We start from the raw sequence: 26,252 nt of genomic DNA, 5'->3' as shown, positions 1-26,252 counted from the left end.
TGACATACATTCTTCATGGATGCAACGTGATTCTCTAATGAAAACATTCTCTACATAAGTTATTTCATCTACCACCAGATGTCAGCAGCAGTTAGGTGTGTTCATTGAGAGAGAAGGAAAGAGAAGCGAGAGCTGCAAAAATCCAATTCACTATGATGTTGATATAATCCCTGCCACTGTAAAATTAAAACACACATTACTTTGTGCCTTGTCAGAGAAGGTGCATGGATTAGAATACCACTGTATAAACCCACTGAATGTCCTCTCTGTAATCAATGCATATTCATAGCTCCATTGATCCACAAATCATTTCTACAACGGTTCACCTGCTTTTCGGGTTCTTAGAGCTGGAATGTAGCAGCTCCTCTAGCTACTCAGGTCAGGTGCTGCACAATAGGCTATTCATAAATGGTCTGTCTGGACAGGGTAGGGTTTAGTAACTTTGTTACTCTATTTCAACTTCCTAATGTAGCCTACCTACATTCAAACCACTCCAAACAACTGCATAGTATCAGATGTTCTTGTACAATTGGTAAAAGTTTGCATACTGTGCAATTCATATTTTCCACTAGGACTACAGCATCTGCTATTTATTAAAGGTATGATTCAGTATTTTCCTAAACACACATGTCCACGTTTTCTCACACTCATAGTGCAATTTAGACTTAATATTATAGAGGCATGGACAATTTTGTGGAAACATTTTACAACAAAAAGTAGCCTAAGCCTTTTTACTACAAATGTTGAGCAACATTCTTATGTGGCCTCTTACCAATGTGGGGCTGTTAAACCCAGACTGGAAGGATTAAATAGAAGCACATGATGATTCAACCCATGATTTTCACTTGAAACAGACCTCATGCCACGGACTAAATTAATGAATTTTCCTTTCTCTTCTCCCCTGACACCGTAGCCTGCTTCTTTCCATCGAGTCCATGATGGCATCCCCAAGGCTGGAGACGTTCTGCTGCCCAAACCGAGACGCATCGACCGAATTTGTCATTACTTTTCAGCCCCTCTTCTTTGGCGCCATTTGCATCGGTAGCGCAACTTTAAGTTTGATATTTTCTATTTTACAAATTTTGCCCAAACGTAGGGGTTACAGGCGCCTTGGACAGTACCCTCTTCCCAAACCAGCGTCTTCGTCGAGAATATTGTTTATCATCAGCATATGTGATATACTGGGATGTGCAGGTAAGGCTATGTCCCGTTACTTTTCATGAACAACTTGCGCGTCACTGTCGATACAATGGAGAATTTAATCAAAGTTGTAGGCATACACCACGTTTGTAATTGTGTTCCTCTACTTTACTGTACAATTTTAGATTGTTTAGCACAGCTTATGACAATGGAACCAGATATTGTAGCTAGTGAAATACAATTTATGCAATTGGCATTTTGCAGGCCAATAGGTCTCACATATCATCAGTCAAAGAATGGATTGTTAGCCTACTAGCTTGATTTTAGAACTGGCCTGGGGGTCTCACTGCAATCATTACACAATGACTGAGAGTAGAATGTGTATGTGGAGGAGCAACGGATACACACACAATTGTGATTGTGATATAGCCTAGACTCGAACCAGGGTCTGTAGTGACGCCTCTAGCACTGATATGCAGCGCTACTCGGGAGCCTCCCTCATTGACATCCTGCAAAACAGATCTTTATAAGATGGTCAGATGTTTTGAGAGGTCTTGTTGTGTTTGTCTCCTCCAGGTATCATAGTGAGGTCATCCATCTGGCTGGGCCTGCCCAACCTTGTCAGGGGGATCAATGTGGCCAACAACAGCGACATGTGGCCAGAGGTGTTCTGTGTCGGCAGTGCAGTATGTATGATAGATGTTTTCTTGACCATGTGACCTAACCAAGAAAACCGTCTGACCTAGCAGAGGAGACAAATATGAGCTCAGCAAATATACATTACTGGGAGTAACAGGCTAGCAGATGATATGATCTTACATTTGAAACAGTCACTTGCATGACAAAATGGTGGTTAAAGGGATACTTTGGGATTTTGGCAATGTCGCCCTTTATCTACTTTCCCAGAGTCAGATGAACTTGTGGATACCATTTTTATGTCTCTATGTCCAGTATGAAGGAATTTAGAAGTAGCATGCTAGCAGATACCCATAGACTTCCAATCATTGTGCTAGCGAGTTAATTGCCTTGTGAAACTACCCCTAACTTCCTTCATACCTAAAGCTTAAAGAAGTTATAACAACCATCTCACTGCACACAGCAGAGGGTGTTGAGGAGAGTCAGGCGTGTTGAACCAACACCTTTATTTAGAGCAGGTATTCCCAAACTGGGGGTATGCACAATGCCGTTGGGGGTACGCCAAATAAAAATGTGATTCATGTTTTTTGAAATTATATTAAAAAAATTAAAAAAATCTTCACATTTTCAAACAGTCCATTTATAATTTCCAACAGGGCTATACATTTGGGTGAGGTTTTTTTCTCGCCTGAGTAGCCCTGTTTCACTGCCAAAAATCAAATTCAACCATCTAGTGTTCATCGAAATAACAACACAATGTAAAATACAGGTAGCCCAGTCAAATAATTAATATCCAATCACATGAACTGTTACTCTATCGTGGGAATTCCACTAACGGTCCGTATGTACCTGGGAAAGCACCGAACAACAGACAGCGACGTTGGACCATCGAAGAGGGGCAAATATGATGGGAACTACTTTGATTTGGGGTTTTCTTATGTTGGGAGTAGTGCCTTTCCTCAGCCACAGTGTGTTATATGTGCAAAAGTACTATCTCACAATTTGACGAAACCTTCACTCTTCTGCAGACATTTAGAAACACAACATCCCAATTTGAAAAATAAGCCACGGGAGTTTTTTGAGTGAGAATTAAGATGACTTTCAAGTAGTAAGACGTATAAAAGCAACAGATACCATTAATAAGAAGGGGCTAGAAGTGTCTTATATGGTGAGCTACCAAGTGGCTAGGACAGGCAAGCCCCATACTATTGTGGAGGACTTCATTCTTCCTGCTGCCGTGGATATGGCTGGGACAATGCTGGGGGAAAAAGCCCCAAAAACTATAAAGACAATGGCTCCATCAAACAACACGACGCATCAGTGACATGGCAGGACACGTTTTGAAACAATTACTGCCTCGCATTACAAGCCTTTGAATTATATGCATTACATCTGGATGAGTCATCACATGTGGCGGGCCTTGCACAGCTCCTGGTATATGTCCGTTATGTTTATGGGGGGTCAATTAAGGAAGACATCCTCTTCTGCAAACCACTGGAAACAGGAGAGGATATTTTTTAGTTACTGGACAGCTTTGTGACATCAAATGGACTTTGGTGGTCAAGATGTGTTTGTATCTGTACTGATGGCGCTAAGCCATGACAGAGAGACATAGTGGAGTGGTGACGTGCGTGCAAGCAGTTGCTCCCGACACCACTTGGGTACACTGCAGCATCCACAGAGAGGTTCTTGCTGCCAAGGGAATGCCTGACAGCTTGAAAGACATTTTGGACACTACAGTGGAAATGGTTAACTGTGTTAAAGCAAGGCCCCTGAACTCTTGTGTATTTTCTGCACTATGCAATGATAAGGGCAGCGACCATGTAACACTTTCACAACATACAGAAGAAGTGCGCTGGTTATCAAGGGGCAAAGTATTGACATGTTTTATTTTTTTAATTGAGAGACGAGCTTTAAGTTGTCTTTACTGACCATAATTTTCACTTGTCTGACCGCTTGCATGATGACGAGTTTCTCACACGACTGGCCTATCTGGGTGATGTTTTTTCTTGCCTGAGTGATCTGAATCTAGGATTACAGGGACTCTACGCAACTATATTCAATGTGCGGGACAAAATTGAGGCAATGATTAAGAAGTTGGAGCTCTTCTCTGTCTGCATTAACAAGGACAACACACGGGTCTTTCCAGCATTGTATGATTTTTTTATGTGCAAATGAACTGAAGTTTACACACAATGTCAAATGTGATATAGCGAAGCATCTGAGTGAGTTCAAATCAAATCAAATTGTATTGGTCACATACACATGGTTAGCAGACGTTAATGTGAGTGTAGCGAAATGCTTGTGCTTCTAGTTCCGACCATGCAGTAATATCTAACAAGTTATCTAACAATTTCACAACAACTCCCTTATACACACACAAGTGTAAAGGAGTGAATAAGAATATGTACATATATATATGGATGAGCGATGGCCGAACAGCATAGGCAAGATGCAGTAGATGGTATAGATTACAGTATATACATATGAGATGAGTAATGTAGGGTATGTAAACATTATATAAAGTGGCATTGTTTAAAGTGACTAGTCAGTATGTTGGCAGCAGCCACTCAATGTTAGTGATGGCTGTTTAACAGTCTGATGGCCTTGAAATAGAAGCTGTTTTTCAGTCTTTCGGTCCCAGCTTTGATGCACCTGTACGGACCTCGCCTTCTGGATGATAGCGGGGTGAACAGGCAGTGGCTCGGGTGGTTGTTGTCCTTGATGATCTTTATGGGCTTCCTGTGACATTGGGTGGTATAGGTGTTTTGGAGGGCAGGTAGTTTGCCCCCGGTGATGTGCTGTGCAGACCTCACTACCCTCTGGAGAGCCTTGCAATTATGGACGGAACAGTTGCCATACCAGGCGGTGATACAGCCCGACAGGATGCTCTCAATTGTGCATCTGTAAAAGTTTGTGAGTGTTTTTGGTGACAAAAACAGCCTCCTGAGGTTCTTCTCCACGCTGTCTGTGTGGGTGGACCATTTCAGTTTGTCCGTGATGTGTACGCTGAGGAACTTAACACTTCCCACCTTCTCCACTACTGTCCCATCGATGTGGATAGGGGGGTGCTCCCTCTGCTGTTTCCTGAAGTCCATGATCATCTCCTTTGTTTTGTTGACGTTGAGTGTGAGGTTATTTTTCTAACACCACACTCCGAGGGCCCTCACCTCCTCCCTGTAGGCCATCTCATCGTTGTTGGTAATCAAGCCTACCACTCTAGTGTCGTCTGCAAATTGATGATGGAGTTGGAGGCGTGCATGGCCACGCAGTCATGGGTGAACAGGGAGTACTAGGAGAGGGCTGAGAACTCACCCTTGTGGGGCCCTAGTGTTGAGGATCAGCGGGGTGGAGATGTTATTTCCTGCCCTCACCACCTGGGGGCGGCCCATCAGAAAGTCCAGGACCCAGTTGGACAGGGCGGGGTCGAGACCCAGGGTCTCGAGCTTAATGACGGGTTTGGAGGGCACTATGGAGTTAAATGATGAGCTGTAGTTGATGCACAGCATTCTTACATCGGTATTCCTCTTGTCCAGATTGGTTAGGTCAGTGTGCAGTGTGATTGGGATTGCGTCGTCTGTAGATCTATTGTGTTGGTAAGCAAATTGGAGTGGGTCTAGGGTGTCAGGTAGGGTGGAGGTGATATGGTCCTTGACTAGTCTCTCAAAGCACTTCATGATGACGGAAGTGAGTGCTACGGGGCGATAGTCGTTTAGCTCAGTTACCGTAGCTTTCTTGGGAACAGGAACAATGGTGGCCCTCTTGAAGCATGTGGGAACAGAAGACTGGGATAGGGATTGATTGAATATGTCCGTAAACACACCAGCCAGCTGGTCTGCGCATGCTCTGAGGACACGGCTAGGGATGCCGTCTGGGCCTGCAGCCTTGCGAGGGTTAACATGTTTAAATGTTTTACTCATGTTGGCTGCGGTGAAGGAGAGGCCGCAGGTTTTGGTAGCGGGCCGTGTCAGTGGCACTGTATTGTCCTCAAAGTGAGCAAAGTAGTTGTTTAGTTTGGCTGGGAGCAAGACATTGAGGTCCGTGACGGGGCTGGTTTTCTTTTTGTAATCCGTGATTGACCCTGCCACATACCCCTCGTGTCTGAGCCAGTTTAACTACTACTCTACTTTCTCTATAATGACGCTTAGCTTGTCTGATTGCCTTGCGGAGGGAATAGCTAGACTGTTTGTATTCGGTCATGTTTCTGGTCGCCTTGCCCTGCTTAAAAGCAATGGTTTGCACTTTCAGTTTTGCGCGAATGCTGCCATCAATCCACGGTTTCTGGTTGGGGAAGGTTTTAATAGTCGCTGTTAGTACAACATCACCGATGTACTTGCTAATAAACTCGCTCACCGAATCAGCATATACATCAATGTTGTTGTTCGACGCTATCTGGAACATATCCCAGTCCACGTGATCGAAGCAATCTTGAAGCGTGGAATCAGATTGGTCGGACCACCGTTGAACACACCTGAGCACGGTCGTTTCCTGTTTTAGTTTCTGTCTATAGGCTGGGAGCAACAAAATGGAGTTGTGGTCAGATTTGCCGAAAGGAGGATGAGGGATGACTTTGTATGTGTCACGGAAGTAAGAGTAACAATGATCCAGAATTTTCCCAGCCTGGGTTGCGCATTCAATATGCTGATAAAATTTAGGGAGCCTTGTTTTCAAGTTAGCTTCAGTTGGGTGTGCAATTATGCAGGTACTTTCCCAAAACGGATGACACAAACAACTGGATTCATTATCCCTTTCATGCCCTGCCTCCAGTCCACTTACCGATATCTGCACAAGAGAGCCTCATCAAAATTGCAACAAGCGGTTCCGTGAAAATTGAATTTAATCACAAGCGACTGCCAGATTTCTGGATTGGGCTGCGCTCAGAGTATCCTGCCTTGGCAAATCGCTCTGTTAAGACACTGCTGCCCTTTGAAACCATGTACCTATGTGAGAGTGGATTCTCGGCCTTTACTAGCATGAAAACTAAATACAGGCACAGACTGTGTGTGGGAAATTATTTAAGACTGAGACTCTCTCCAATACAACCCAATATTGCAGAGTAATGTGCATCCTTTCAAGCACACCCTTCTCATTGACATGTTGTGAGTTATTCACAATTCACAATAAATAAAGAGCAAAATGATTGATTATTATTATTTTATTATTTGTGCCCTGGTCATATAAAAGCTCTTTGTCACTTCCCATGAGCAGGTTTGTGACAAAAACTCACACTCATTCTTATGTTTAATAAATGTATCGTATAGTCTGTGTGTGTGTGGCAGGCTTACAATGATGGCAAAAAACAACATTTGAGAGTGTGCTGACCCTGGTGCTAGAGGGGGTACGCAGCTCAAGGTTGAATGTTTGAAGGGATACAGGACTCTAAAAAGTTTGGGAACCACTGATTTAGAACATGTGAAATTCCCTGAATAAGTAAATTACTCTGCAGGGAGCATTTAGCAACCTTGATCCAGTTTTTGGGCTTGAACACACTGACTGACATTTGCGAAGATGGTCATGTATACATATAACTCTGAATGCATATGGAGACACATACATAGGCTTATTTGAAATAAAAGAGATTAGACCTATATTAGTTTTAGTTACATTAAAAAGCTATCTACTTATTCAGGAGAGATTCTAAACCATGTTTATAATCCTGTATGATGCTAGATGAAGTATTGTTTATATACAGTGTGTTGTTCTGATGTTGAATCTGGTTTTGTGTTCCCCAGATGTGGATCCAGCTGTTCTTCAGTGCATCCTTCTGGTGGACCTTCTGTTATGCTGTGGACGTCTTCCTGGTGGTCAGAAGATCTGCAGGAATCAGGTAGTCTATACTCTCCTCCTGCCATCTATCACCTTCTGCTGTATCACTTCTATATCAAAGCAGTTGCAAATGAGAACTTGTTATCAACTAGCCTACCTGGTTAAATAAAGGTGAAATATATATATATATATTTTTGTTTAATAAGTGAAATATTGTGTGCAGTATACTATGTGTCTTTTGAAATCTCTGCCTGGCTCATGACGTGATGTCTTGTTGTTCCGTCAGTACCATCATCCTCTATCACATGATCACATGGGGTCTGGCCGTGTTGCTGTGTGTGGAGGGTGTGGCTATGCTCTACTACACATCCATCTCCAGGTATGTCAACAGCTTCACACTGGGCACGGATGTCAATTCAACATCTATTTCACATTGGTTCAACGTCATTTCATTGAAATGAAGTGGAAGCCATGTTGATTTATTAACCAGTGTGTACCCAGTGGGTTGGCTTTGTCTGTGTCTATGACATAACGTTTGTGTTGTTCTGAAATGCAATGAAAATGTATACTTGCGAATGTTTACTGTACTGCTGACTGTCAACATACTGGGATGAGTGAGCATTGTCTCAGAATACATGAGGAATGTATGATATTGTGCTAACTGGTGTGAATAACACAATGTTTTGCTTTTGTTCTTGATGTTAGACCAGTTTTCTGTGCATTCCAAGACCTGTGCAGTGCTGGCAGTCAATAGCCATATTGTAGTTCAATGACTGAGGATTGTGGTGTGCAAATTCTCTCTCTACTGATTCTCATGTGATCCTTCCTCCCTGCTTGGAGGAAACGTGCATGGTTGTGTGATGTGCAGTGCAGTGCATTTCTCTCAGTGTGGTCTCTTGTGTTTCAGCTGTGAAAATGGCCTGCAGCATGCCATTCCTCACTACATTACTACCTACGCTCCTCTAATGCTGGTGCTTATAGTCAACCCTACACTGTTCGCCAGGACTGTGTCTGCAGGTCAGTTCACCCTGCCCCTCCGGCCCAAGCTCTTTATGATACAGAGCCCTGAACAGGCAATATACTTCCAAAATGGCACCCCATTCCCTATTTAGTGCGCTACTTTTGACCAGGGCCCAGCACACTCATATCAGATATTCCATACAGAGATAAATACTAACAGCTCTATCGTATTGAACTGTACAGGCCTACAGAAATGTGTTTTTATCTCTAAACGTTTGTATTTTCCATTTAGTGACAGCATTATTGAAGGGACGACAAGGGATCTACACAAAAAATGAGAGACGCCTGGGAACAGAGATAAAAATACGCTTCTTCAAAATCATGCTGGTCTTCTTTATTTGGTAAGACCACAATATTGCATTTCATTGTTGTATACACAGTACACAGTATGGAATTTCTCCTGTGTTCTATTGTATTGTGTTATGTTGTATTGTCAGCCAAACAGCATACAAATAGCTTGATGGCAAGTGAAATGGTCACACCTACTCATTCAAGAGTTTTTCTTTATTTTTACGTTGAATAATAATAGTGGAGACATCAAAACTATGAAATAACAGACATGGAATTATGTAGTAACCAAAAAAGTGTTAAACAATTAAAAATATATTTGAGATTTTTCAAGTAGCCACCCTTTGCCTTTCTCTTGTCATTCTCTCAACCAGCTTCATGAGTAATGCTTTTCCTTCACTCTGAGGTCCAACTCATCCCAAACCATCTCAATTGGGTTGAGGTCGGGTGATTGTGGAAGCCAGGTTATCTGATGCAGCACTCCATCACTCTCCTTATTGGTCAAATAGCCCGTACACAGTCTGGAGGTTGTGTAAGGTTGTCCTGTTGAGAAACAAATTATAGTCCCACTAAGGGCAAACCAGATAGGATGGTGTATCGCCGCAGAATGCTGTGGTAGCCATGCAGGTTTAGTGTGCCTTGAATTCTAAATAAATCACAGACAATGTCACCAGAAAAGCACACCCACACCATCACACCTCCTCCTCCATGCTTCATAGGGGGAACCACACATGCAGAGATCATCCATTCACCTACTCTGCATCTCACAAAGACACGGTGGTTCGAACCAAAAATCTCAAGTTTGGACTCATCAGACCAAAGGACAAATTTCCACCGGTCTAATGTCCATTGCTAGTGTTTCTTGGTCCAAGCAAGTCTCTTCTTATTATTGTTGTCCTTTAGTAGTGGCTTCTTTGCAGCATTTCGACCATGAAGGCCTGATTCACACATTCTCCTCTGAACAGTTGATGTTGAGATGTGTCTGTTACTTGAATTCTGTGAAACATTTATTTGGGCTGCAATCTGAGGTGCAGTTTACTCTAATGAACTTATCCTCTGCAGCATAGGTAACTCTGGGTATTCCTTTCCTGTGGAGGTCTTCATTAGAGCCAGTTTCATCATAGCACTTGATGGTTTTTGCGACTGCACTTGAAGAAACTTTCAAAGTTCTTGAAATGTTCCGGATTGACTGACCTTCATGTCTTAAAGTAATGGCGGACTGTTGTTTTCCTTTGCTTATTTGAGCTGTTCTTACCATAATATGGACTTGGTCTTTTACCAAATAGGGCTATCTTCTGTATAACACCTCTACATTGTCACAACACAACTGATTGGCTCAAATGCATTAAGAAGGAAAGAAATTAACAATTAACAGGCACACCAGGTGACTACCTCATGAAGCTGGTTGAGAGAATGCCAAGCATGTGCAAAGCTGTCATCAAGGCAAAGGGTGGCAACTTTTAAAAATCGAAAACACTTTGTTGGTTACTACATGACTCCATATGTGTTATTCATAGTTTTGATGTCTTCATTATTATTCTACAATGTAGAAAATAGTACAATTTAAAAAAAACTTGAATGAGTAGGTTTGTCCAAACTTTTGACCGATGCTGTATATTACAGCTCTTGGCAACAAAGTCACCTTAAATTTGATTAAGGCAACTGTCCTTCCTGACTGTCTTTCATAAATTACATGACTTTCCTCAGAGAGGTCATACGTATAATCCTGTAGTGTAAATCCATATATTTCTAAAAACACACTTTCAGAACATTATGAAGACCCACAGAGGCCCCTTGGAATCTAATATCCAAGTTTCCAAATGGAATAACTGGCACTTCAACTGATTTTTTACTACACTTTTAATCAATTACTTTAATTACTTTTGTAGGTAGCCCTGGGAGAATCTGTCCAGTCAGCAATGGTACAAAACATTGGCACTATTAAAAATATGCCTCAGTTAAAGAGGTTTCCTCCATGTTCAACATTTAACGAGTATCAGACCACTACTCATTCTCTAATCGACAATAGATCTCAAGACAAATCCCTCTAAAACATTCTGTATGCTTTCCTGCCATTAATGTACAATACCTGTATTATACTTCCCACTTTTCAGCTGGCTTCCCAACATAATCAATGAGAGCCTGCTGTTTTACCTGGAGATGCAGACGGACATAAAAGCCAGTGACCTGAAAAATATACGAAACACAGCCCTCATCACTTGGTTTATCATGGTGGGTTCACTTTGAATCCATTTTGATTATAGTAAACGATCTTAGCCAAAAGTGTTTGTTTGTGTAGCAAACTTGTCCAGCACCAATGTTAGTGTGTTACACTGAAGGCTCAGATTTGTTCATACCTGAGGGTTTCTGTGTTCTACTGTTTCAAGGGGATCCTGAACCCCATGTCAGGCTTCCTCAACACGTTGGCCTTCCATGGCTGGACGGGCTTTGATGTGGACTGCAGCCTGCAGAGGAGAAGGGAGCTGGCCTGGGATTCAGCCTCCACCTCGGCGGCTAACAACCCCATCGTGGGCTCCACCCTGCTCTACCAGAGCCACGCCCAGGAGGCCAAGAACATGACCGGCAAGAACATCAAGGGCAATGGGCAGCCAGCCTCTGACGCCATCAGCGTCCTATCAGAAGGTAATGGGCATACATGGCTGCAGAGCAGGGAGAATGACAATGGTAACGCCCGGGCGTATCAGGGCTGATGAAACCGGTAATACCCACACTGGTCATCATCATCTAGATTCTAAAGTGCATGGTGCTGCCAATAAAGCTGCTCTTGGTCTGTTTCATATTATACCACCGTGGGTTTGGTTTTAAATTATAATGTTATAGATGGCTTCAGACCCATAGGAAATGTGCCTCACTCACCAGGCAGAGGTTCCCTTAGTAAAGCCAGTTTTGATAATATAATACTGTCAGACATTGTCCCCAGGACCAGCTTAGATGATTTCTTGTAGAGGATGATGTTCTGAGCCAGGAGAACTTACCGGGGACAAAAGGATTTGGTTCTAATCAAGAAATGACATTTACAGTGCCCTCAAAGCATGCATTCACATCCTTTGACTTTTTCCAATTGTTGTGTTACAGCCTGAATTGAAAATGGATTAAATTAAGCTTTTGTGTCACTAGCCTAAACACATAATGTAAAAGTGGAATGTTTTACTTTTTTTTTTAAACAATTTAATTAAAAAGCTGAATGTCTTGAGTCGTTAAGTATTCAAGCCCTTTGTTATGGCATGTTTAAATAAAGTTCAGGAGCAAAGATTTACTTAACAAGTCACACAATAAGTTGCATGAACTCACTCTATGTGCACTAATAGTCTTAATAGTCTAATGTAATTTTTAAATGACTATGTAAACTTCTCCACACATACAGTTACTGTATCTTTAAGATCCATCAGTCGAGCAGTGAATTTCAAACTCAGATTCAACCACAAAGACCAAGGCCAGGGAGGTTTTGCAATGAAGCCTCGCAATGAAGGGCACCTATTGGGTAGGCCGTCAATGTAAATAAGAATTTGTTCTTAACTGACTTGCCTAGTTAAATAAAGGTTAAATATAAAAACATACATAAAATATTGGTAGATGGGTAAAAAAAACAACAACAAAAAAACAGACATTGAATATCCCTTTGAGCATGGTGAAGTTATTAATTACACTTTTGATGGTGTATCAATACAACCAGTCACGACAAAGATACAGGTGTCCTTCCTAACTCAGTTGATGGTGAGGAAGGAAGCCGCACAGAGATTTCACCACCTAAATGACAGAGTGAAAAGAAGGAAGCCTGTACAGAATACAAACGTTCCACAACATGCATCCTGTTTGCAATAAGGCATTCAATTAAAACTGAAAAAAAAAAAATGTGGCAAAGAAATTAACTTTATGTCCTGAATACAAAGAGTTATGTTTGGGGCAAATTCAGCACAACACATCACGGAGTACCACTCTTCATATTTTCAAGCATGGTGGTGGCTGCATCATGTTATGGGTATGCTTGTCAATGGCAAGGACTAGGAGTTTTTTAGGATGAAAAGAAATGGAATAGAGCTAAGCACAGACAAAATCATAGAGGATAACCTGCTACATGGTTTCCAACAGACACTGGGAGAATAATTCACCTTTCAGCAGGACAATAACCTAAAACACAAGGACAAATATACAATACAATGTGTTGTGATAAATGCCTCGTTTGCTATTAAACCTGTTAGTTCATATGCCTTGCGACCGTGATATATGCTTAGGGCTGAGACAATAAAAAGACAGTGGCAGAATAAATTCAACTTTGTAAAGTATATTGCAGGTAACAAACAGTTACATGACCTACAGTATGGTCAATAAAGTTCATATTTCCGACAATTTCGGACTACTAAACAACTATTGATTTAGAACCACAGAGAAATACTGCAGGTCGCAAACACTACTATTCCAGCACCATTTCAACTTCAACATCATATCACCTATGATTACTCTAATACATTGACAACTTACAAGATAGTAAAAACAATTTATTCCAATCAACATAAGCTAAATGTGATGTGGCTGGCCATGGTTTTGATTTGTGTGTGTGTTCATGCAAGCAGAAAAAAAACATTTTGACTCACCCTACTTGTAGAGAAATGCCAATGCCATCCTCCTCTCTTTCATGTTGATGAAACAGTCTGACTCTACCATACAGTACACACTTCAGTTTGTTGTTGTCCTAGTCGACCTGGCCAAAAGTCTTGCTCGCTAGCCTAATTTCCTTTCATGGGAGACCGTAGCTAGTTAACATTAGCCTTCTACATCTAGCTACATATTGACCTTCCTTCATCTCAGTCCAGGGGCACAATGTATTTTATGGTTGGATCAAAATCGCAGTTATAATCATTAACCAGTATAGAGAATTAAGTAAAACCACAAGGCCAAATCCATATCACTATACATGGCTAATTTAGGAAAAGGACCATTTTTGCTAGCTTGCTAGCCACCGGAAGCAACAATTCAAGTTGTTTCTATCGATGACGTATTTCTCTGTGATAGGAGTGAAGCCAAATCCAAACTGGTTTCCCTTGACACTTTCTTTTGGCGTACCAGGACCATTCACAGCTAAACAGCTCACTCAGTTTAGCTCAATGCTGATTGGCTATTATTTTAAACTTTTGTAATCAAGGAAGACCAAATGCTCACTGGCTTCCCTTGCATTCAATGCTATGTGCGGCAACAATATCATAATCTTTTTGACCAGACAGCATCAGAAGGATGGGCTACACATACAGAGACAGAGGGGCACTGTTGGTTGCTTTCTCCAGTGAGATACATTCAGCATCTTGCGAATTGAAAGAAAATTATGAAAACACAAAGAGATACATACATGTTTTTCTTAGTCCATTTTTTGGGGTAGCCTGGCTTCCCTTGGCATCCATGAATACACAGCAATGTTCCTGAGTGGCCTAGTAACAGTTTTGGCTTGGTTTAGAACTTTGTGAAACATCACAGTTAAAAATATGTGGCAAATAGAAATCAGACTGGATGGTGTTCAGAGATAGATGGGCGAGGTTAAGGGTAGTGGAAGGATAGGAGTAAAAACAAACAAGATGACTATTGTAAAATAGATTGTGTCCGTAAAATTGATATAGTATGTATAAGCTGGAAGTAGAAGCCTAAGTGTTGTTGTTCATTAGTTTACTCCAATTAGGGGAGGGGTGGTAGGGTTCATGGAAAATAATATAGGAAAACATATTTTTTAAAGATGTGGATATATGTGTAATGTATGCATGTATATATTTGGAAAGTATTCAGACCCCTTGACTTTTTCCACATTTTATTACATTACAGCCATATTCTAATATGGATTAAATTGTTTTTCCTCATCAATCTACACACAATACCCCATAATGACAAAGCAAAAATAGGTTTTTAGAAATGTTTGCAAATGTATTACATATAAAAAATGTAAATACTACATTCACGTAAGTATTTAGACCCTACTTGGTACTTTGTTGAAGCACTTTTGGCAGCTATTACAGACTTAAATCTTCTTGGGGATGATGCTAAAAGCTTGGCACACCTGTGTTTGGGGAGTTTCTCCCATTCTTCTCTGCAGATCCTCTCAACCTCTGTCAGGTTGGATAGGTAGTGTCACTGCACATATTATTTCAGGTCTCTCCAGAGATGTTCGATCAGGTTCAAGTTTGGGCTCTGGCTGGGCCACTCAAGGACATTTAGAGACTTGTCCTGAAGCCACTCCTGCGTTGTCTTGGCTGTGTGCTTAGTGTCGTTGTCCTATTGGAAGGTAAACCTTCGCCCCAGTCTGATGTCCTGAGCGCTCTGGAGTGGGTTTTCATCAAGGATCTCACTGTACTTTTCTTGACTAGTCTCTCAGTCCCTGCCACTGAAAAACATCCCCATAGCATGATGCTGCCACCACCATGCTTCACCTGGTTTTCTCCAGACATGACGCTTGGCATCCAGGCCAAAGAGTTCAATCTTTAGTTTCATCAGACCAGAGAATCTTGTTTCTCATGGTCAGAGTCCTTCAGGTGCCTTTTGGCAACTCAAAGTGGGCTGTCATGTGCCTTTTACTGAGGAGTGGCTTCTGTCTGGCCACTCTACCATAAAGGCCTGATCGGTGGAGTGCTGCAGAGATGGGAGAACCTTCCAGAAGACAACCAACTCCACAGAGGTACTCTGGAACTCTGTCAGAGTGACCATCGGGTTCTTGGTCACCTCCCTGATCAAGGTTCTTCTCCCCCATTTGGCCAGGCAGCCAGATCTAGAAAGAGTCTTGGTGGTTCCAAACTTCTTCCATTTAAGAATGATGGAGGCCACTGTGTTCTTGGGGACCATCAATGCTGCAGAAATGCTTTGGTACCTTTCCCCAGATCTGTGCCTCGACACATTTGTAAAAACCTGTTTTCGCTTTGTCATTAATGGGGTATTGTTTATAGATTGATCAGAATTGTATTTATTTTATTCATTTTTGAATAAGGCTGTAATGTAAACATTTTTGGAAAAAGTCAAGGGGTCTGAATCCTTCCCGAATGCACTGTATAGAGTATTTCTAAAAACATAATTTCACTTTGTCATTATGGGGTATTGTGTGTAGATGGTTGAGAAAAAAATATTTGTAATACATTTTGAATTGAAGCTGCAACAGCAAAATGTTGAATAAGTCAAAGGGTATGAATACTTTCTGAAGGCACTGTACTGTTTTTGTAGTATAGTAGAACATGTATTGAACCGGGGTGTGCTGCTGTGTATCTTAAATCCACAAGGTCAACTATTTAAAATGTTCTACTATTTAAACAGACTTAGTGAGTTGTTTGTGTGCACAATTTCAAGATAATGTACACCGATATTGAATGTTTTTGATTGATGTTCAAGATCCCTGACAGTCATCCTAACTTTTAAATGAAAACCCCTTAAGAAAAACATTTAAGGCTTTAGTGTTTCTTGTTTATGAATATGGCTCTGCATATTTTAATAGATTTTTTATAAAATAAAATAAAAATGTAAATCATGACTTTCAAGGATCGTAAATCCCATGGGAATTAAGTTTCAATATCGAGTTGAGGTGAATTTTTTTTATATTTGAACCCATAACAACACATGCAAATAGAGTCCTGTCGAAACTATTCTAAAATTCCCAAAATACATTTGTCAATCATTTGAAACATATGCCAGATACAGTGCCTTGCGAAAGTATTCGGCCCCCTTGAACTTTGCGACCTTTTGCCACATTTCAGGCTTCAAACATAAAGAAACATTTGTGAAGAATCAACAAGTGGGACACAATCATGAAGTGGAACGACATTTATTGGATATTTCAAACTTTTTTAACAAATCAAAAACTGAAAAATTGGGCGTGCAAAATTATTCAGCCCCTTTACTTTCAGTGCAGCAAACTCTCTCCAGAAGTTCAGTGAGGATCTCTGAATGATCCAATGTTGACCTAAATGACTAATGATGATAAATACAATCCACCTGTGTGTAATCAAGTCTCCGTATAAATGCACCTGCACTGTGATAGTCTCAGAGGCCCGTTAAAAGCGCAGAGAGCATCATGAAGAACAAGGAACACACCAGGCAGGTCCGAGATACTGTTGTGAAGAAGTTTAAAGCCGGATTTGGATACAAAAAGATTTCCCAAGCTTTAAACATCCCAAGGAGCACTGTGCAAGCGATAATATTGAAATGGAAGGAGTATCAGACCACTGCAAATCTACCAAGACCTGGCCGTCCCTCTAAACTTTCAGCTCATACAAGGAGAAGACTGATCAGAGATGCAGCCAAGAGGCCCATGATCACTCTGGATGAACTGCAGAGATCTACAGCTGAGGTGGGAGACTCTGTCCATAGGACAACAATCAGTCGTATATTGCACAAATCTGGCCTTTATGGAAGAGTGGCAAGAAGAAAGCCATTTCTTAAAGATATCCATAAAAAGTGTTGTTTAAAGTTCGCCACAAGCCACCTGGGAGACACACCAAACATGTGGAAGAAGGTGTTCTGGTCAGATGAAACCAAAATTGAACTTTTTGGCAACAATGCAAAATGTTATGTTTGGCGTAAAAGCAACACAGCTCATCACCCTGAACACACCACCCCCACTATCAAACATGGTGGTGGCAGCATCATGGTTTGGGCCTGCTTTTCTTCAGCAGGGACAGGGAAGATGGTTAAAATTGATGAGAAGATGGATGGAGCCAAATACAGGACCATTCTGGAAGAAAACCTGATGGAGTCTGCAAAAGACCTGAGACTGGGATGGAGATTTGTCTTCCAACAAGACAATGATCCAAAACATAAAGCAAAATCTACAATGGAATGGTTCAAAAATAAACATATCCAGGTGTTAGAATGGCCAAGTCAAAGTCCAGAACTGAATCCAATCGAGAATCTGTGGAAAGAACTGAAAACTGCTGTTCACAAATGCTCTCCATCCAACCTCACTGAGGTCGAGCTGTTTTGCAAGGAGGAATGGGAAAAAATTTCAGTCTCTCGATGTGCAAAACTGATAGAGACATACCCCAAGCGACTTACAGCTGTAATCGCAGCAAAATTTGGCGCTACAAAGTATTAACTTAAGGGGGCTGAATAATTTTGCACGCCCAATTTTTCAGTTTTTGATTTGTTAAAAAAGTTTGAAATATCCAATAAATGTCGTTCCACTTCATGATTGTGTCCCACTTGTTGTTAATTCTTCACAAAAAAATACAGTTTTATATCTTTATGTTTGAAGCCGGAAATGTGGCAAAAGGTCGCAAAGTTCAAGGGGGCCGAATACTTTCGCAAGGCACTGTATATTTGTATGAAGTTGTTGTGCATGCCTTGAATGAAGACAGCAGCAGAGGATGTATGATAATTTTAGGCACTTGGGAGTTATGATTTGAAGTGTAAGAGAAGGGATATATTGTATATACCCACTTAACTCAGTCATCTCCCCTATCCCCTATTTTGTCTTGCTAGGTTCAGAGTCTAGTACAATTGAAATCGACATTTCCACTGAGCACCAAGACTATGAGGATATAGACGCAGATGGAGAATCATTGGGGAGTTCTGCAAGGCACTAGCTGCTGCATCACCTGCTGCCAGCCTCCACTCTCCATCTTGTTTTGTCTCTCCCCCACTGAGTTTTAGACCGTCCCATCCGCTGTTTGAAAACCCTCAACTCAGGCACCTCTTTAGATCCAACAGCAGTGTTAAAAATGATATGTCTACCTGTACCATTTCATTTATTTCGCTCTTAAGAACTGCCATTTAATTACTGCTGTAGCACAGTCATAGGCTTGATGTTGTCACAGAACAACATGACACATTTGGCCACCAGTCTGCTCCTCATATGTCGTGACGATACATAACAGGACCAGTTAATTTGCCTCATCACTGAACACCCTCTTAAATCGCCATTTGCTACAGACAGTGTGGTGTTACATTATTGAACTATCACCTGTACAGTAATGGAATAGTCCCCGAGGCTACCTTATATTCCTGCTTTAGCAAACTGGCTCAAATTAAGATCTTACAACTTGATCCAGTATTACTGCCCTATATGACATGTTCATATAATTAGCCCCCAAAAGCATAAAATAATGGGAATATCTTTCCTGAGATGCTATTTAGAGGAAAACATTAACATTACATTTTTTACATTGCACTTTGATTCTATTTTATACAGTATTAAACATCAAGCAATTGTTGAGGTGGTGTTACCTTTAACCCAAATTGAAGCAGGGTGTCACGCCCTGACCTTAGAGAGACTTTTTTATTTTCTATTTGGTTAGGTCAGGGTGTGAATTGGGTGGGAAAATCTATGTGTTCTATTTCTTTGTTGGCATGGTTCCCAATCAGAGGCAGCTCTCTATCGTTGTCTCTGATTGGGGATCATACTTAGGCAGCCTGTTTTCCACCTGAGTTTGTGGGATCTTGATTTTGTTAGTTGCTGTATAGCCTGCAGAACTTTACTTTCGTTTAGCTTTTGTTTTTTTAGGTGTTCATCAAAATTAAGAAAGATGTACGCTTACCACCCTGCACCTTGGTCTCCTTGGTCTACACACCTTGGTCTACACTGACACTAAGTATCTACTTCATCATTATGCACATGATTATAGTAATGCTATACATTCTGCTGCATAAGTGACAAACCCAACAATACAAGAAACGGACAGTGTTTTCTCATATCAAAATAGAGTGATTTATTTGAGACATTGAGTGTGAATTCATTGTTTAGTCTTGGAAACAGATGACCATATCCTAGACTGGGGTAGGAGAGAGATCGCTGTCAGTCACAGCATTTTATTCCACACTGGGCTTCTCAACATGCCAAGATGGCCACCAACCACAGCCCGATTCTCAGTCTGACACAGACAATATTGGCTCTCAGCAAAAAAACATCAACGCCAGATTATTTATATATAAAAAAAATGAAATAAAATGCTGGCCTTCCTCTTTCAGCACAAATCCAAACAAAAGCTGAGCCTACCTTCTGAAAAAGTGCTCTAAAAATGAGCTTGACTGAAAGACCTAAAAATGAGCTTGACTGAAAGAATGGACCAGAAAAAAAAGGCATTCTCAAAGTGGTGGCTTGTTAGTTTGAAAAGACTGTCACGTTAGACCACGATAAGTACAAGTAGACATACTGCACACAAAGCTAAATCCATCATACAGGCAAGTCAAATAAGTCCAATCTGACCAATTAGATCAGGCGGTGGTAATGTCGGGACCTCAACCCAACTCAACCAATCACAGCTTAGAAGCTACAGTAGGACTTCCATTTGACCAATCAGAGCCTGGTTGATCAGTCAGCGTGTAACCTGGATTTCCACCAGAACGATCACCCTGCCAAACAAAGGAGTACTGTAAGAAAAGCTCAGTAGATGACTAGTGATGACACATTGCTACTAAAGCAACATTAAGACAACACAATACAAATGTTCACAGCATCCTCTCCTTCTCAAATCAGCATGCGCTCTGTCTGTTCTGATTTCCATTTCAATGGTTGTCATTAGGGCTGAATACAGACACGTCCTGTTTCACATCCCAGACCTGGGCCAGGGGTAACCCCGACAAAACAGGTAGAGTCTACAGAATGTAACATCCCATCTTTATCCCATTCATCATTACCCATGGTCCATTCAGTTACGTTGAGGCACAGATCTCCATGGCTTAAAGTGTAAAGAGCCATCAGTGAAATGACTACAGTCCACTTCAGCACCACCTGACTTAACACACCAACCTGATACACACATAATTGTCAGAATAAAATAACATACATGGGAACAAAAGAAACATCTATCTGACGTGCATTAAATTGAATCAGGGTCTTGTAACCGAGTATCAGCAAAGAAAAGATGTGATAGCTCAAGCCAGTATTGAGCGTCTAGAAGATTACGTTAAAGTGTACTGAATATAAACATATATACACAGTATATAAGTCTGTGTATTTTTCTAATTTACATATCTTTACATTCATTAAATGTACATCCAGAAGGGAGAATATATGCTTATAAACCACGCTTTTTGCATATTTTCTTTTTAAAGTGAATTAAATGTCATTCAAACTTAGAGAAGTTAAACATGTCAGTTTGGTGATTTTGGTTGACCTTGATGTTATTAAATGCGAGCACAGAGCTACCGCATAGCGGCACCTTTTTTAACTCTGACTTTCAGAAGTCCGTTTGTGAAAAATCTGCAAGAAGTACTGTTTAAACAGGAACTATTCTCCACTGAGGACAATTTAAACATCACATAATTTGAGAATGCCAGTGCAGCAATAACAATGTCACTCTCCTCATGTCTCCCATATTGTTTCTCAACTCAGGACTCCATAGGGCTAACATGTGCTTAGATAAGTTCTAAAACACAACCTTTCTCTCACAATTTCATGTCAAACACACCCAAAACACCAGTCTGTCTCTCCTCACACCTCTTCCTATACAAACCCTCTTCCTCATGATTCAGACCCTAGCCAGATAACAGCAGGGCCGCAAGGCACCTTTAAAAACATGGCTGAACAAAATAAATTGGATTTCGTCCAGTATGTTAATTAACCCAGGAAAAGTTCTTTGTGGTCTTAAACAGGAGACACAAATCCACAAACTGAGGATTGCCTCTGCCATTAAGTAGTTTGTGGTTGTTAAAATGTCTCCTGTGTCCGCCCTATGAGGATGTCCTCCATGTTGCCAGGCCTGCTTTGAGCTATGAGAGTGTTTGCTGATGGCAGGGTCCAACTTCAAAGTCACTGCCAGGATGCTATTTTCTGAGATCAAGAACACATACCTGGAGGGCAAAGATAACATGATTAATAATACATATTATGCTTCGGATTATTTTGGTTCCTCTCCATGCACTTCTGAAAGCATTGGTCCCGAGACTAAAGCATTAGGGGCTTAGCTTTTATTCACTTTGGTTAAAAGGGATACTTTGGGATTTTGCAAATGAGGCAATTTATCTACTTCCCCAGTCAGATGAACTCGTAGATACCATTTTGATGTCTCTGCGTACAGTTTGAAGGAAGTTGCTAACTGGTGCACAATTGCTAACTACCGTTAGCACAATGACTGGAAGTCTATGGGTATCTGCTAGAATGCTAGTAGATGCTCATAGACTTCCAGTAATTGCGCTAAAGCGAGTTAACATAGGCTCACGAAACGAACTTTAACTTCAAATCAAATCAAATTTTATTTGTCACATACACATGGTTAGCAGATGTTAATGCGAGTGTAGCGAAATGCTTGTGCTTCTAGTTCCGACAATGCAGTAATAACCAACAAGTAATCTTACTAACAATTCAAAAACTACTGTCTTATACACACAAGTGTAATGGGATAAAGAATATGTACATAAAGACATATGAATGAGTGATGGTACAAAGCAGCATAGGCAAGATACAGTAGATGGTATCGAGTACAGTATATACATATGAGATGAGTATGTAAACAAAGTGGCATAGTTAAAGTGGCTGGTGATACATGTATTACATAAAGATGCAGTAGATGATATAGAGTACAGTATATACGTATACATATGAGATGAATAATGTAGGGTATGTAAACATTATATTAGGTAGCATTGTTTAAAGTGCCTAGTGATATATTTTACATAATTTCCCATCAATTCCCATTATTAAAGTGGCTGGAGTTGAGTCAGTGTGTTGGCAGCAGCCACTCAATAGTGGTGGCTTTAACTTCCTTCATACTGGACACAAGAAACATAAAATTGTATCCACAAGTTAATCTGACTCTGGGGAAGTAGATAAAGAGCCTCATTGTCAAAATCCCGAAGTATCCCTTTAACATCTAGAAACGTGTGATTGACAGAGCAGCTCACAGATTACTGTACCTGTACATAGCCCACATATAATTTAGCCCAAACAACGACCTCTTTCCCTACTGTATTTATTTTATTTATTTAGCTCATTTTTTAAATGTATTTTTATTATTATTTATCTACTTTGCACATTCTTCCACTGCAAATCTACCATTCCAGTGGTTTACTTGCTATATTGTATTTACTTCGCCACCATGGCCTTTTTTTTGCCTTTACCTCCCTTATCTCACCTCATTTGCTCACATCGTATATAGCCTTGTTTATACTGTATTATTGACTGTATGTTTGTTTTACTCCATGTGTTTCTCTGTGTCGTTGTATGTGTCAAACTGCTTTGCTTTATCTTGGCCAGGTCACAATTGTAAATGAGAACTTGTTCTCAACTTGCCTACCTGGTTAGATAAAGGTGAAATAAAATAAACAGTGCTTGCATAAATGAAAGAAAACAGATCATTACAAATGATATACAGCTTGAAACACAAATTATAATCCAACTCAACTAAAATATGACAACTTACTGATCCATCTGAAGCGCTAGCACCAACTTTGTCTCCTGTGCTGTTCCAGCACACCTCGAAAATCCCTCCGGTCCCCCTGTAGCTATGCACCAAGGCTCCAGTCTGCAACCACAACACAACCAACTCTGGTGAGGTCTGCTAGATGGCCATAGTTGCCTGCTCGACCTTACAACATCACTGATCTCACTGTCTGGATAATGCATTGGGGCCAGGGGTTTTCCATGACCAAGTAACTAACTGTTGTAAGCTGCTATAACCTGTTTTAAGCTGCTATAATCTCCTGGGTGACTCACCATGGTGTTCCAGATGTGGACACACTTGTCGAAGGAGCCGCTGGCCAAGTGCTTCCCGTCAGGGCTGAAGGCCACACTGTAGACGGGCTCCTGGTGTTTGGTCAGGGTGTGGATACACACACCTCGCTCCACATCCCACAGACGCACAGTTGAGTCAAACGAGGCACTAAGGGGTACAACAAAGCACATGGTCATTTCTCCATCTACTATCTGCCATCTACAACATGCAAAGACATACTGTAACTGAAATAGATGAAAGCTCTAACTTTAAGTTTATGTTCATATCAACAAGCCATCATTGGTCTTTCCATACGAATGTTAATTTACAAGGTTTGACAGGCGATTTAACACCTTTATGTCAAAGTAGCAGCCGGGTAGTTTTTCCAGCTTTAGATTGACAACAACACTACATGGAAAGAAGGATATGAAAGGAAGGATATGAAATGTAAGAAACATGTCAATAAGTTTGCTTTGGTGGTCGATACAAATTCTATTTCAAAATGCTGATTCACAGAGCCAAAACAAGATGTGTGATTTTGTAGGATCAGTGAAATGGTGATGGTGTGAATATCTGTCACCACAAAAGGAGAGACACGGTTGAAAGCAAGTGTTAATGAAAAGAGAAGCAGACTTTCATTAACACTTGCTCATCAAAATGTTATTATTAGGTAGTGTAAGTCAACCTGGCTAGGTTGCAAATCTCACTTTACAAAGACAAAGGAAAAGATGGAGATAAAAACTAAATTAAAAAATAAGTTCAGAAAGAACCAAATAAATCACAGGATCAGACAGGAGCTGTATCTTGGTGTACAATAGCCGCATTTACCTCAGATAACTATAAGTTCCTCACAAGTCATAGCAGTAATGGCAGTTTTACATCAATAATGAAATATAGACCCATCCCAGGGGATGCCAGGAGAGGTTGTAAATACCTCTGCTATTTCAACTGTAACATTTACACATGCATTCATGTCTGGGTCATCGGCTTTATGTCCCTCAACGACTGACAGTTATTCGACCTGGGAGGATGTCTGGGACACTTTTTGACAAGAGACCCTTTCACTGGCACACACACTGCCCATTTTCAACTAAGAAATCACAACGTTGTCCCAAAACAAGCTTAGGAGCAGTGTGTGTGTGTCCCACCTAGCCAGCATGATGTTGGCGTTGGGGTTGCTGGTGCCTGGGCCGGTGGGGCTCCACTTGATAGTGTAGATCTCTTTACTGTGGGCCTGGAGGTCATGGACACATGAGTCCTGCTTCATACTCCAGATCTGGGGAAGAGCACAGCACACTTTAAACTCACTATAAAATCATTACATTCTTATATTGACATATAGATCATGATCATAGGAAAGAGGTGGAATTCATTGTGTGTCCAGAATCTTGCCTGAAGTAGCAGCACTGGCATTACCTTTAAAGTCATGTCATCAGAGCAAGAGGCTAGTAGCATCCCTGACGGGTCCCACTTAATAGCGTTGACTTCATTCTGAAACACACATGGGCAGATATCATGTAGACTCAGAGGACCAACACAAGACATCCTGCTCTTCCTACCACTAGTCACAAAATAATCTTGTTTACTTTGCAGAAGTACAAAAGTTGGGGAAAACACATTCAGTAGAGAAATCCTAAGTGTGACTATGTCCTCAGTAGTGTGAGATGTAGAGGTTAGAACACAGATGCTGTCTGTTTGTTTACCGTGTGGCCCTGGTAGGTCTTGAGCGGCCGGTCGCTGCCCAGTCGACACACGTGGATGCACATATCTGTGCTGCAGGAGGCAAATGTTGTGTTGTTTTGCCAATCCACGTCCAGGGCTGGAGCTGTGGGTAGGAGGCAACACACAGGGACAGGAGGGTTTGCAAAGGGTTAACTCACATCAGCCGGGAAGCTGAAGTCCTACATCTTTCTGTTCGGGACACAGGGGGCTTACCTGAGTGGAAGGGGAACTGCTGCTTAGCCTCTCCTGTGTGTGCGTCCCAAATGATTGTCGTCTGGAAAATGACAATAGATACATAGAAAATGCAGTACAAACTCTTGACAATTGGGCGGCAATGTTCCTTCTAAGCTGTGCACGTAGTTACCCCGGGACTGCCGCGTAGAAGAAATATCAGCCTGCGCATAGAAGCATGAGATTGAACTTCACTAAACCTTCTTGAGTTTTCCCCGTTAGTTAACACTATCAATGTTTCCCTTTACTGTGGGAATTGTGATCGAACCAACTCAATACTAGCCACATTCAACGTACCGAAACAAAACAAACGCGCCATAACCAATCAGAGCTGCAGTAGGCCTATATGCCAATAGACCATTACCATATATGGATGTGTACCATTAATTTTGAACTGGACTGTTTTACAGCATGAGTGGTCACAATTATTATGAGCTTGTTTTGAGATCAAAGTGAGAGCTGCATGTAGCCACGTGTGCATATTTGTTCATATTTTTTGCCGGTTGGTGAGTTATTAGTCCAGTTATAACTCATTTGTAGTAAGTCCTACAAGAGCACACAGCGTTAACATTTCTAGCCATCGTAGAAAAGCGATTCAGGTAAACAGCTATTTTATATGTCTTAAAAGGGGCAGTGTTGTATTTTGAGACAGGCTTAAATAAGCTAAGTAACCAATAGGCAGAGGGTAGCAGCATTTGTCTGTTATCTCTGTAATAACGGTATGGGACTAATAATGCATTTTATTTTGTAAAGTGGTTTCTTGCATCAAACACAACAAAATGTTGTCACCTCCTTGTCTGAAGGACAAGTGGATAAACAGGT

At 41.1% G+C, this 26,252-nt stretch overlaps 2 protein-coding genes across 2 annotated transcripts in view; one reads left to right on the top strand and one right to left on the bottom strand.

The window, feature by feature from the left end:
- The first annotated feature begins 743 nt into the window (after positions 1–743).
- Positions 744–21,329, top strand: LOC135547447 (G-protein coupled receptor 143-like). Its single transcript, XM_064976473.1, has 9 exons — positions 744–1,194; positions 1,717–1,826; positions 7,509–7,603; positions 7,829–7,921; positions 8,450–8,559; positions 8,795–8,903; positions 10,965–11,082; positions 11,238–11,493; positions 18,310–21,329. Exons 1-9 carry the CDS (start codon positions 936–938, stop codon positions 18,411–18,413), a joined length of 1,254 nt encoding a protein of 417 aa, XP_064832545.1. The 5' UTR covers positions 744–935; the 3' UTR covers positions 18,414–21,329.
- Positions 19,504–26,252, bottom strand: part of LOC135547446 (F-box-like/WD repeat-containing protein TBL1X) — a 32,679-nt gene continuing 25,930 nt past the window's right edge. The window contains exons 9-15 of the mRNA XM_064976472.1: positions 25,413–25,473; positions 25,181–25,302; positions 24,894–24,968; positions 24,626–24,753; positions 23,480–23,645; positions 23,187–23,288; positions 19,504–21,618 (exon numbers count right to left, since the gene is read on the bottom strand). Of these exons, the coding sequence (XP_064832544.1) occupies positions 21,592–21,618; positions 23,187–23,288; positions 23,480–23,645; positions 24,626–24,753; positions 24,894–24,968; positions 25,181–25,302; positions 25,413–25,473 (681 nt within the window). The 3' untranslated portion in view covers positions 19,504–21,591. The remainder of the gene's footprint in view (positions 21,619–23,186; positions 23,289–23,479; positions 23,646–24,625; positions 24,754–24,893; positions 24,969–25,180; positions 25,303–25,412; positions 25,474–26,252) is intronic.

The sequence above is a fragment of the Oncorhynchus masou genome, chromosome 10 (assembly GCF_036934945.1).
Source record: "Oncorhynchus masou masou isolate Uvic2021 chromosome 10, UVic_Omas_1.1, whole genome shotgun sequence".
Lineage (NCBI taxonomy): Eukaryota > Metazoa > Chordata > Actinopteri > Salmoniformes > Salmonidae > Oncorhynchus > Oncorhynchus masou.
Note: the sequence above shows the minus strand (reverse complement) of the source record. Positions and strands in the feature narration are given on the sequence as shown.